The 13164-nt window shown below is 40.8% G+C and overlaps 1 protein-coding gene and 1 long non-coding RNA gene across 2 annotated transcripts; one reads left to right on the forward strand and one right to left on the reverse strand.

Annotated features, from left to right (window-relative positions):
* Window positions 1-5439: 5439 nt before the first annotated feature.
* LOC311494033 lies at window positions 5440-7062 on the reverse strand. The gene is made up of 2 exons (XR_014699260.1): window positions 6201-7062; window positions 5440-5951 (listed from the first exon to the last, which is right to left on the reverse strand). It is a non-coding gene; the product is annotated as an uncharacterized lncRNA (long non-coding RNA).
* A 51-nt stretch (window positions 7063-7113) lies between these two features.
* LOC311494032 (complement C1q-like protein 4) lies at window positions 7114-9280 on the forward strand. The gene is made up of 5 exons (XM_084552875.1): window positions 7114-7531; window positions 7610-7681; window positions 8424-8507; window positions 8600-8731; window positions 8838-9280. The coding sequence occupies exons 1-5, from the start codon at window positions 7312-7314 to the stop codon at window positions 9119-9121; spliced, it is 792 nt and encodes a 263-aa protein (XP_084409001.1). The 5' UTR covers window positions 7114-7311; the 3' UTR covers window positions 9122-9280.
* The last annotated feature ends 3884 nt before the right edge of the window (window positions 9281-13164 follow it).

Here is a 13164-nt window from a genome sequence, read left to right on the forward strand (position 1 = left end):
AAGATAAGTGTTTACAGATAATGAATGAATGAACGAATGAATGGGGTGGCTGTGGCTCAGTAGGTAGAGGGGGTTGTTCACGGACCGAAGGGTTAGCGGTTACAGAATGTGTATGCTAAATTTCATGAAGTCAGCTATTGCAGTTTTTGAGATATTGAAATGTTGGTTTTGTAGCGCCCCCTAGGGACACAAAAGTTGGGGTGCTTGTACAGAATCATGTTATTATCAATGATCTGAAGTTTGATTAAATTTGGGTATACTTTACAAAATAGCCACGCCGTGAACTGAATTAGCCATTAACTATATAATCAATAACCCTGCTAAAGTTCTTTTGAGAACTTTTCATTGTCTTTGTCCATAGATGATACATGCCAAGTTTGGTGAGAATTGGATGAACAGGCTAGGAGGAGTTGATTTTGCTTTGAGGTGCAATTTTTTCAAAATGGCGAAAAAAAATGGCAGGCAGAAATGGGCATGGCCTGGTCATGGGCTATATAAGGAATCAGAGGGAGAAAGAATTTGTTTCTAGGGCACACAGTTCTCAAGCTATGGGGCAAAACGTACATTGGCTTATTATAGTGCCACCTAGCTGCAGGCATGTGTATTGACACCTTGGCAAAGTGACATGCTAGGACTACCAAGTTACCATGATTGATGCCTTTCGCCCTTGCAGTTTGTCTTGGGCAGACATTTTAGCTACGCAGAAAAAAAAGATAAATCATTATTGTTATAATACAAATCGCAACAAAATCAATAGGGATCCTGCAACTTCGTTTGCATGGACCCCTAATGAGCTATACTCATTCATTCATTCATTATCTGTAGATGTTTGTCTTTTAGAGGGGGCCTATCCCGGCAGTCATTCAGTTAGAGACAGGGTACCCTCCGAACAGGTCGCCAGTCACAAAAAAGGGCTAACACTGAAAGACAGAACAATCATTCACACTCACCTATGACTTATTTCAAAAAACCAAGTAACCTAACATTAATGTCTTTGGACTGTGGCTGGAAGTCGGAGCACCCAGCAGAGGGAGAACATGTAAACTCCAAACAGAAAAGAACCAGCTGGTGGGTTCAAACCCAGAACCACCTTGTGTCACATCAATATTACACACTGAAATTGTCAGTATGTCTGAGAAGGTTCTCAGTCATAGAGCTCATGGTATTGTTCAAACACTTGTTGGGTTTCTTGAAGACGTGTCACCACTCATCCAAATAGCTTCTGGAAGTGATGCACTTACAGAAAGATTACCAAGTGTACAGTAGTCTGTAATTTATATAGAGAAGTATGATAGCTTTGTACCACTGACATGTTTGTAAAGTATATTTCTTTCTGTGTGTTCATTTTTTAGCTCAAGCAGATAAAGTGAGAGAACTGGAGCTGCAAAAGACTGAGTTGGACAAGCTGAAGCAACAGTACCAAGGTAAATGAGCAACACTCATTCATTATCTGTAAATGTTTGTCTTCTAGAGGGGAGCCTATCTCAGCAGTCACTGGGTTAGAGACGGGGTACAGTCTGGACAGGTCGCCAGTCTAACACAGGGCTAACACACAAAGACAAAAACAATCATTCACACTAACATGCACTTTCTGTGACTGGCGACCTGTTCGAAGTGTACTCTGTCTCTCACCCATCGACTTCCAGGATAGGCCCCTTTCTAAAAGATAAGTGTTTACAGATAATGAATGAATGAATGAATGAATGAATGAATGGGGTGGCTGTGGCTCAGTAGGTAGAGCATGTTGTTCACGAACCAAAGGGTTAGCAGTTCGATCCCTGTGCCAAAGTGTAAATGCGTATGTCACTGGAAAAGCGCTTTGAGTACCAATAGGTAGAAAAGTGCTATATAAAAGCAAGGCCATTCATCCAAATAGCTTCTTCTGTTCTTTGGGGAACCCCAATTCCCTACCAGTCATTGAGATCTGAAGAAGCCACTTGGATAAGCAGTTAAATATCTTCTCTATATCTACTTACAAGGGAATAGTTCTTCTGGACAGTACTGAAACAATATCCAGGTTTTCAGTTACTAAAGCAAACCTTCAGGTGAAAATAATTGATGATGAAATACTTCAATGATTATTGACACCAGAGACCATAGTTTATTTCATGCTGCCACTTTTTGGGTTAATTTTAGAACAGAAAGAAGAACTGACGAACCTTAAATCCAGAACCAACATCACAGAAAACCACGTGGAGGCTCTGAAGAAAGCAGGGGAAGGTTTGTGAATTTAGAAACAAGCTCTTTATAGCAACAGTCCACTCGCTGTAACATCAGTCACTGTAATATGAATATGTTTGTCTCTTTGTCAGTAAAACAAGTGGCTTTCTCAGCCTCTCTGCTGGATTCAGGTTCTGGATACACTGGACCATTCAATGCATTCACAACTCTGGTTTTCAGACGTGTTGTTACAAATATTGGAAATGCCTACAGCCCTAATACAGGTACTTCAAATATACAGATTTAAACAATATGATTATTTTCTTTTTGCAATATTGACAGCAATTATTCTTTTACTGAAGAAAACAAAAATGTGTCTTCCAGGTTTTTTCATTTCACCAGTGAGAGGCGCCTACCACTTTGAGTTCCACATTTCTGGACATGGAGATAATTCACATGCTTCAGGTGCAGTGCTGGTCAAGAATGGAGAGCATATTTTTATTGCATATGAATATCAGCCTTCTGGTTTTAGCAGTAGTTCTAATGGTGTCACGTTGCTGTTAGAGGTTGGAGATGTTGTGTTTTTGCGCTTGTGGACAAACGCAAGGATTTTTGATAATGAAAATCACCATACTACCTTCAGTGGTCATCTGCTTTTCGCCATGTGAGCAGAAAAAAATCTTTTTGTCTTCATCTCCTTTATACGATAGCCGTACATGCAGTGGAAATTGCGGTGGAAATTTCTCTTGAAATCAAAGAAATCAGAAGACTGTGACTGTGTGTCACAGCACAGACAAGGAACAAAGCAGAGAGAATGGCTAATGAGAACAGAATACACAATGTACATCTCTTTTATACTTCATATCTACTGGAGGTCACATTATTCCCTCCCTGACACCGACCACTGAAAGAACACAATACAGAAATGTGCAGAACATAAAACATATGACTCAAACTATGGTAAAGCAGCATCTTAGCGATGTCTGTTGATTTCATGAAACATTTCCATTACAATATCTTTTTACTTACCGATACTATATGTAAAAACATTTTTTTTTCCCCCATCTGCATCAGTCTCTGGATTTGCAGAGTGTTTTTGTTGAACACTCTTTTGTGTCTGTATCTGGACACTACAGGAACACTGTACCAGTACTTCACAAATTTTCCTTTGTCCTGTTAATGAAACCTGGATGACAAAGCTTTGCAGTAACCAGAATTTGTACACATTCTGCTGTATATTATATTGTTTGTATTATTGTTCTCCTACATTATCATGTGGACATTTATCTAACACATGGTAAACTTTGGTTCTAAATATAAATATCTCCTTATTGTTAGCAGAGTACTAAATACATTTATCGTAGTTGTTTGGCACTAATAAAAATGATCTGAGTATCTTTTTTATGGTTAAACAAATGTCACGAGTTTTGTGTGTGTGTGGCTTTGTATTGTTTTATTTTTAACTTTCAGTTTGAAACACATTTGTCATCATGAGGCCCTACAAAGAGAGAGAGATAGTGTGAAGGTACAGTAGTGTGTAAAGGCAGTACAACGAAAACTGTTGTTTACAGTGTTTCTATATGATGTAGCATACTATCTTACAGCATTACTTACAGATAATGATAACTTAGTAAAACACACTTAAATTATAGAGATGATGTTCATTATTTCTTATTTACTGCCCTATATTACTTCAAATGAATTAGACAATACAGTCATTCATTCATCTTCTAATTATACAATACAAACACAAGAAATGTAGATTGGAGTATTACCGTGCTAACAAACAGTATACTAACTCACTACAGTACTGGACTCTTTAAGACCAGATGACAGATGATGGTTGGTCTGGAGATGATGTGGTCAGTGTTGGTCTTCAGTCTATCCATGATTTAATGCTGTGAAAGCAAATCTTTCTACACATTTTCTGTAGTTCTGGTACCATGTCCTCCACTATTTAATGTTTCTTCACCATGCTACCAAGTAAGCAATGTCCCACTGGAATCTTGAGACTCAGCCATAGTTGGACAATAGCTGGAAGTTGATTTACTAAAAAGTATCTGATCAATAGATTACAGTGTCACCTGAGCACTGCTTCAATGGAAAGATTCAAGCTTAAATATCTTAAACTGAAACACTGATACTTTATTTTAGTTGGACTTCCCCTGGATGCTCTGACTGAGGAGGTAGCTTTAATATGACAAGTCTGAAATAACAACTGTTATCATCTGCACTTGCTTCAGATAAGAAAAACAACTTCTGGCAATAATTGATCACCTACAGTTAAGACACTATTTAAAGCTGGGCTCAACACAAACTGGAAAATTCATCTTCATAGACGGACACTTTGCAAACAAGGATGGCATTGTTCCTGCTGTGTGTCTTCAACTCAGCTTCATACAGAATCTGACGACATTATTCCACAATTACGGCAAACTGATAATAGCTCTGAAAACCGACAAACCTGTACAAGTGACATCCATGCTGTGCTGAGAGAGATGAGTGCCTTGCTGGGAGGACTGAAGGTGGAGGTGACGCACTTACAGAAAGAGAACGAAGATACAGTAGTCTGTAATTTAGAAGCATGATACTGAAATGTTTGCAAAGAATGTGTCTTACCATGTGTTCATTTTTTAGCTCAAGCAGCTAAAGTGAGAGAACTGGAGCTGCAAAAGACTGAGTTGGACAAGCTGAAGCAACAGTACCAAGGTAAATGAGATATACTCATTCATTCATTATCTGTAGATGTTTGTCTGTTAGAGGGGGGCCTACCAGTCATTAGGTTAGAGACAGTAACTTTAATGTCTTTGGACTGTGGCTGGAAGTCGGAGCACCTGGCAGAGGGAGAACATGCAAACTCCAAAGAGAAAAGCGCCAGCTGGTGGGTTCAAACCCAGAACCACCTTATTCGACCCATTACACATTGAAATTGTCAATATGTCTGTGAAGATTCTCAGTCATAGAGTTTATGGTATTGTTCAAACACTTGTTGGATTTCTTGAAGATGTGTCACCACTCATCCATATATCTTCTTCTGTTCTAAATGACTGGCGGAGAATTGGACCCTACAGTCATTTAGATCTGAAGAAGCCACTTGGATAAGCAGTTAAACATCTTCAAGAAAGTCCAACAAGTCCAGTCTCCTTTGTTTAGGCTCTAAATGTATTTACAAGGGATATGACATAGTTCTTCTGGACAGTACTGAAACAATATCCAGGTTTTCAGTTACAAAAGCAAACCTTCAGATGAAAATAACTGATGATGAAATACTTCAATCAATGATTATTTACACCAGAGACCATGGTTTATTTCATGCTGCTACTTTTTGGATTCATTTTAGGACAGGAAGAAGAACTGATGAACCTTAAAGCCAGGACCAACATCACAGAAAACCGTGTGGAGGCTCTGAATAAAGCAGGGGAAGGTTTGTGAATTTAGAAACAAGCTCTTTATAGCAACAATCCACTCACTGTCACATCAGTCACTGACTGTGATATGAGTATGTTTGTCTCTCTCTCAGTGAAACAAGTGGCTTTCTGAGCTTCTCTGCTGGATTCAGGTGAAGGAACCACTGGACCTATACATATACATCTGGATCACATGGTATTGGCACGCGAAATACACATTCATTTTTGCACAGTTGAACATGTTCATCTTCAACAGAGGAAAGGAAGTCTCTGGTCCCATAGAGTTGAGGTAATGCATACATCACATTAGGCCGACCGCTGGGGACGTTGGTGTTTTTTGATGGTGTGTGCATTCCAGACCTGTGCAGTATCATCCAACTCATCCTGTTAAAAAGAATAAAAAGGAAAATACAAATACGATTAGGAAGAACAGTACATACATACACACTTAAATATAGCACTAAATTATGACATCCACCTTCCTCTTCCTCCTCATTTTTCCTTCCTCTCCTCTCCCTCCCCTGACCTCCTTCCTGTCGCCTTCTCTCTTCCTCACTCCTATTCATATTCCTCCCATTTCACTCACATACCCACCTCCCGCACATATGAAAACACGGTTATGCATAAACTCACCTGAATGAGTCCCATGCAACAAAACTGAAGGATGGCCTTGTCCAGGAACCCACCGTCAAAGAAGCCATTATCTCTGAGGTCTGCAAACAAGGACAACCAGAACTCCACACACTGGCTGCGAAGAAAATTCCACCAATATTCTATTCTTTGGTTGGCGGTGCTTGCCCCCTCCAAGTAACTGTCAGCGGTGCCGTCTGGAGGAATGGGGACGAGGAACCTCTGGAAATCTCACACAGCCATTTTCAGTGCCAAGATCGCCCCTAACAACTCTGGGGCAGCCCCCAAAACGTTTCACTGCTTCAGTGTAATAGCCTCCAATCAGCTTCGGGTCACTATTTGTCGTGTACGCATTAAGCCAGATTATTTTTCTAGAGAAACCATCAATGCTTCCATTGATGCAGAAGCCATATGGCTTCAGTTTATCATATGAGTCCATATGCCAGATGAAGTTCGGCCCTTTTGAGAAGTACCTCCGTCTTCTTAGGCGTCCTGCTTTTCTCAATGCCACTCCCCTCGGATCCAGTTCCTTTAGTGCCAGCCTCACATCCTCTTTCCTCACCCGTAGTCCACATTCTCTGCACTTGGTATACATCCAGCGATACCCATGTAACAGCCCGGAGTGTTGCAATTGGTTTCGAATGAAATCCACCAAGACCGCAAGATCCGAATAGTCTTTACGTCGAGAAAGTCCTCTCTCGCTCAGGAATCTTTTGAGGTGTCTCTCGCTGATTTCAAAGCCGTGTCTACTACTGAGCACAGTTTTTTATCTCACTGTATTTTAGGCCCATTTCAAAATAAAATTCAATAAATGTCTCCCACTCCATGTTTGTGTCTGTGTTTGTTTTCGTTAGCTAACCCGGATGAATATTAAATACGACCTCGTGAGATCTCATATGATCTCGCGAAACTTCGCGAGAAAGTTCCCGAGAAAGTTTTGCGAGATACCGAGAAAAGGTTTTGCGAGATCTTATCATCTGCACTTGCTTCAGATAAGAAAAACAACTTCTGGTAGGCCTAATAACTGATCACCTACAGTTAAGACACTATTTAAGGCTGGGCTCAACACAAATTGGAAAATTCATCTTCATAGACGGACACTTTGTGAACAAGGATGGCAAAGTTTTACCCATTGTTCCTGCTGATCTGCTGTGTCTCTTCAACTCAGCTTCAAACAGAGTCTGACGACATTATTCCACAATTACGGCAAACTGATAATAGCTCTGAAAACCGACAAACCTGTACAAGTGACATCCATGCTGTGCTGAGAGAGATGAGCGCCTTGCTGGGAGGACTGAAGGTGGAGGTGACGTACTTACAGAAAGAGAACGAAGGTACAGTAGTCTGTAATTTAGAAGCATGATACTGAAATGTTTGCAAAGAATGTGTCTTACCATGTGTTATTTTTTTAGCTCAAGCAGCTAAATTGAGAGAGCTGGAGCTGCAAAAGACTGACTTGGACAAGCTGAAGCAACAGTACCAAGGTAAATGAGATATACTCATTCATTATCTGTACATGTTTGTCTTTTAGAGGGGGGGCCTATCCTGGGAGTCATTAGGTTAGACTAGAGACAGGGTACACTCCAGACAGGTCGCCAGTCACAGAAGAGGACTAACACAGAAAAACAGAACAATCATTCACACTCACCTATGGCTAATTTCAAAACACCAATTAACCTAACTTTAATGTCTTTGGACTGTGGCTGGAAGTCGGAGCACCTGGCAGAGGGAGAACATGCAAACTACAGAGAAGAGAAAAGCGCCAGCTGGTGGGTTCAAACCCAGAACCACCTTATTCGACCCATTACACATTGAAATTGTCAATATGTCTGTGAAAATTCTCATTCATAGAGTTTATGGTATTGTTCAAACACTTGTTTGGTTTCTTGAAGACGTGTCGCCACTCATCCATATATCTTCTTCTGTTCTAAATGACTGGCGGAGAATTGGACCCTACAGTCATTTAGATCTGAAGAAGCCACTTGGATAAGCAGTTAAACATCTAAAAGAAAGTCCAACAAGTCCAGTCTCCTTTGTTTAGGCTCTAAATGTATTTACAAATGTATTTACTGTTCTTCTGGACAGTACTGAAACTATATCCAGGTTTTCAATTACTAAAGCAAACCTTCAGGTGAAAATAATTGATGAAGAAATACTTCAATCAAAGATTATTTACACAAGAGACCATGGTTTATTTCATGCTGCTACTTTTTGGATTCATTTTAGGACAGGAAGGAGAACTGATAAACCTTAAAGCCAGAACCAACATCACAGAAAACCATGTGGAGGCTCTGAAGAGAGCAGGGGAAGGTTTGTGAATTTAGAAACAAGCTCTTTATAGCGACAGTCCACTCGCTGTAACATCAGTAACTGTAATATCAGTATGTTTGTCTCTCTCTCAGTGAAACAAGTGGCTTTCTCAGCCTCTCTGCTGGATTCAGGTGAAGGAACCACTGGACCATTCAATGCACACACAACTCTGGTTTTCAGACACGTTGTTACAAATATTGGAAATGCCTACAGCCCTAATACAGGTACTTCAAATATACAGATTTAAACAATATGATTATTTTCTTTTTGCAATATTGACAGCAATTCTTCTTTTACATTTACTGAAGAAAATAAAAATGTGTCTTCCAGGTTTTTTCATTGCACCAGTGAGAGGCGCCTACCACTTTGAGTTCTACATTGGTGCACATGGCCATAATTCACATGGTTCAGCTGCAGTGCTGGTCAGGAATGGAGAACATGTTTTTGCGGCATATGAAAATCAGCCTTCTGGTTATGGGAGTAGTTCTAATGGTGCCACGTTGCTATTAGAGGTTGGAGATGTTGTGTTTTTGCGCTTGTGGACAAACTCAAGGATTTATGACAATGAAAATCACCATAGTACCTTCAGTGGTCATCTGCTTTTCGCCATGTAAGCAGAACAATTCATTTTGTCTTCATCTACTTCATACGATAGCTGTACATGCAGTGTATATTGTGGTGGAAATTTCTCTTGAAATCATAAGACTGTGTGTTAGAGAATAATTTCTCTTCCCTATGGATAGTTTGTGTGGTAAATGTGTGATTACTTCTGGCGTCAGTTATCTGCCCTATTTTCTCTCTGAGGAACATACCGAGACCAAGGTCCCTCTTTTGGCGTCTTCAATCGCACTCTCTGGGGGATACTTTGCATTACAGGCATAGCTGTAGAATTAGATGATAATGCCCTCCGCCACTGTCCGACAATTTGTATTTCCTAGCTGGCGTGAATCCTTATCTTCATGTTTCCAATTGGATGCCAACACATCATCCATTTGCTGCCTCGGCTTTGCTTGCTAGTATAAAAATCTGAGCTTTACTGTTTGTCCCTTAGAATTGAGGTGGAACTCATGCACTTATATTGTGATGACGAAGCTTCTGTTCTCCTCGTATACGAGCCCAAATAAACTCCTTCAGGCATAAGACATACAGGACTCTGGTGCTTCTTCTTCTTCATCGGCATCACCGTAATTTTCCTCCCTAACACTGTGGTCACAGCACAGACAAGGAACAAAGCAGACAGAGTGGCTAATGAGAACAGAATACACAATGTACATCTGTTTTATACTTCATATCTACTTGAAGTCACATTATTCCCTCCCTGACACCGACCACTGAAAGAACACAATACAGAAATGTGCAGAACATAAAACATGACTCAACCAATGGTAAAGCAGCATCTAAGCTGAGCATCTAGAAGAGTTGAGCACCTGAAAGAGTGGCAGCAGGTCACAGTAGCTCCGTGATTCTTACTTTTTAAGCTATTTTTGTGTGTTCCTTCGATCTTTTTTTTTTTTTTTCAAACTTATTCTTGAATCCTATGCCAAAAAACAATCACCATGTTTTTTGGCCGCTTTTGTCTTTTTAAGCTGCTTTTTTTTCGTTTTTTCTGGACTTTCAGTGTTGAGCTGTAGCGCTCAGAAGAGTGACCGTCCTTTCGTGTAGGCTATACACGAGAGCAACTGCTAGCGCTGTCCAGACCCCCTGCGTTGTCCGGAGTGAGGCCTGAGATTCCCGAGGAACTTAGGAAGAAGTGCCGGGGATGCCGTGCTGGAGCGAAAGTGAAAGAGCGGAGACGGAAATTCAAACCAGCGGTACCATCTGTCCTTATGGGGAACGTGAGGTCTCTGGTGAATAAGATGGACGAACTGTGTGAGCTTGTTAGGACCCAGAGGGAGTAGCTACGCTGTGAGCAGTATTTTGTGTTTTACGGAGACCTGGCTGCACGCAAACTTCCCGGACCACAGTGCGTCTATACCGTCTATACCCGGCTTCAAGACTCTACGGGCGGATAGAGACACGGTCCTGAGCGGAACGGCGGCGGGATTGCTGTTTTTGTGAATGAGAGATGGTGCAACCCCGCTCATTTGACTGTGAAGGAGCGTGTCTGTACACCGGACATTGAACTTTTAGCTGTGGGAATGCGTCCATATTACTTACCGAGGGAATTCACGTCTGTCATCTTTGTGGGAGTTTACATCCCTCCCTCAGCGGACAAGGCAGCAACGAGTGACATCATCCACGCCACTGTTGCCAGGCAACAGTCCAAACACCCGGAGGCCCTTGTTGTCATTTCTGGGGATTTTAATCACATCACCTTGGACACTGTTTTACCCACTTTCCACAAGTTTGTTCTACGACTAACCATCGTGAAGCGGCCCTTATTTTGACCGCGGTTACCGCTGTATACACTTTGACTCCTAAAGAAGTCTAATTATGTCGAGTTTTCTTTTCTTTGACATCCTGATGGGTGTTTCACATACAGTTCAACCCCAGAGGTTACATGTGAAATTAGAAACATTCAAGTTTGTAGTTTGCACTGATTTGAAGTTTAAATAAAGAGTCTATGGCTTGAGGCACATCGTGGGCTATTTTATTTCTTCCCTTAGGGGAGAAGAATATTTGTTGCACAGTTTGACCACGGTGTTTTTAGATGTCCATATTAAGCAAAGTACATCTATACAAACTATATGTATTATTAACAACTTAACAGAGGAGAAAAGAAGGTATCGGATTGATATTGGTATCGGATATTGGATTACCTTAAATTTAAGTTTAGAAAATGTATTAAATCCACCTCTGGATTTGCAGAGAAAGGGTGTTTTTGTTAACATTTAATTAGGTAAGTGCAGTAATTCATGAGAAAACTACATGTTGCCATCCACTGTTGGACATTTCTACAAACAAAATCTCATTGTGTTCATCATTTGATTCTGTATAAACGTCCTTCTACCTTCGAATGTTGTCTTGTATCTGTATGTGGACACTATAGGAACACTGTACCAGAACTTTACTAACTCTCCTTTTTCCTGTTAATGAAACCCAGATGACAAAGCTTTGCAGTAACCAGAATTTGTACACATTCTGCTATATATTATATCGTTTGCATTATTGTTCTCTTACATTATCATGTGGACATTTATCTAACACATGGCAAACTTTGGTTCTAAATGAAATTAATAAATAATCTCCTTATTGTTAGCAGAGCACTAAATACACTTGTCAGGGTTGTTTGGCACTAATAAAAATGAAATGAGTATCTTTTTTATGGTGAAAAAAACGTCACTAGTTTTGTGCGTGTGTGTGGTGGGGGCTTGGGGCTATCTACAATTGAAACACATTTGTCTTCATGAGGCTCTTACAAAGAGAGAGAGAAGTTACAGTAGTGTGTAAAGGCAGTACAAGGAAGAAAGTGTTTCTATGTTATGTAACACCATCTTGTAGCATTACTTACAGATGTCTGTGAAGGTTCTCAGTCATCCAGGTCATGGTATATCCAACAACGGTTCAAAAAAGGCAACTGGACTTGTAGAGTTTTTTTGAGAAGACGTTTCACCATTCATCCGAGTAGCTTCTTCAGTTCTAGGGGACTGGTGGGAAGTCTGAGGTTTAAATAGGAACTCCTCCTGAAAACCTGCTTGTTATGTTAACACTCCTCACTGCACTGAACAGCGTACACTACATTACTCTGTTTTTGCCTGGGTGTTTTGTCTTTTGGGTGGACCAGTCTTTGCTTACGTGTATTCCCTGGTTTGAAATAAACTGGAATACGGTGATTTCTGAAAATTCTCCTGAGCTTCTCGGACACTCCAGCCACGTAGGGGATGACGATGTTTTTCCTTTCAGATTCATTCAGATTCAGATTGTTGCTCCCCTCCTCGCTGTGCCTTTTGGGGTATCTTTTTGAGCCTTTTACAAAGGCCCAGTTGGGATATCCACATGTCTTGAGTGCCAGTTTAATGTGTTTTTGCTCCTTCTCCTTGCCATCCAGTCTAGTGGGTACAGTCTGTGCTCTGTGCTGAAGAGTTCTGATGACCCCTAGTTTGTGTTCCAGGGGGTGGTGGGAATCAAATAATAAGTGCTGATCAGTGTGGGTGGGTTTTCTATACACTTCAATGTTGAGGCTTCGGTCTTCTTCCACATGCACATGACAGTCCAGGAAAACCAAACTGCCTCTGCTGAGGTCCTCCCGAGTGAAGGAAGGAGTAAAGGAAGCCATCTATGTCAGACTGGAAAAACCTTCACTAAACAGAGGAGGTGGACTGAGATTTAATCTGCCATCTATTTACAATACATTTTTAACTTCTATCCCCAAGAAGTTTCAGTCTCATTCACACTTTGACACTGGAGCCTCTGACGGACAAGGGTCGTTAGAGCACCATTCATAGGGAAGAGGAGGGGGACAAAAAACAGTCCCCCCTCAACAACAGGTAAGTACCCAGTCGTTAATGGAAATTAGCTGCACCAGTTTCTGGTTGTTAGCATAACAAGCAAGTTTTCAGGAGGAGTTCCTATTTAAACCTCAGACTTCCCACCAGTCCCCTAGAACTGAAGAAGCTACTCGGATGAATGGTGAAACGTCTTCTCAAAAAAACTCTACAAGTCCAATTGCCTTTTTTGAACCTTTGTTGGATATTACTTACAGATAATGATAATGTAA

This window comes from Chelon labrosus (genome assembly GCF_963514085.1).
Source record: "Chelon labrosus genome assembly, chromosome: 10".
Taxonomy (NCBI): Eukaryota; Metazoa; Chordata; class Actinopteri; order Mugiliformes; family Mugilidae; genus Chelon; species Chelon labrosus.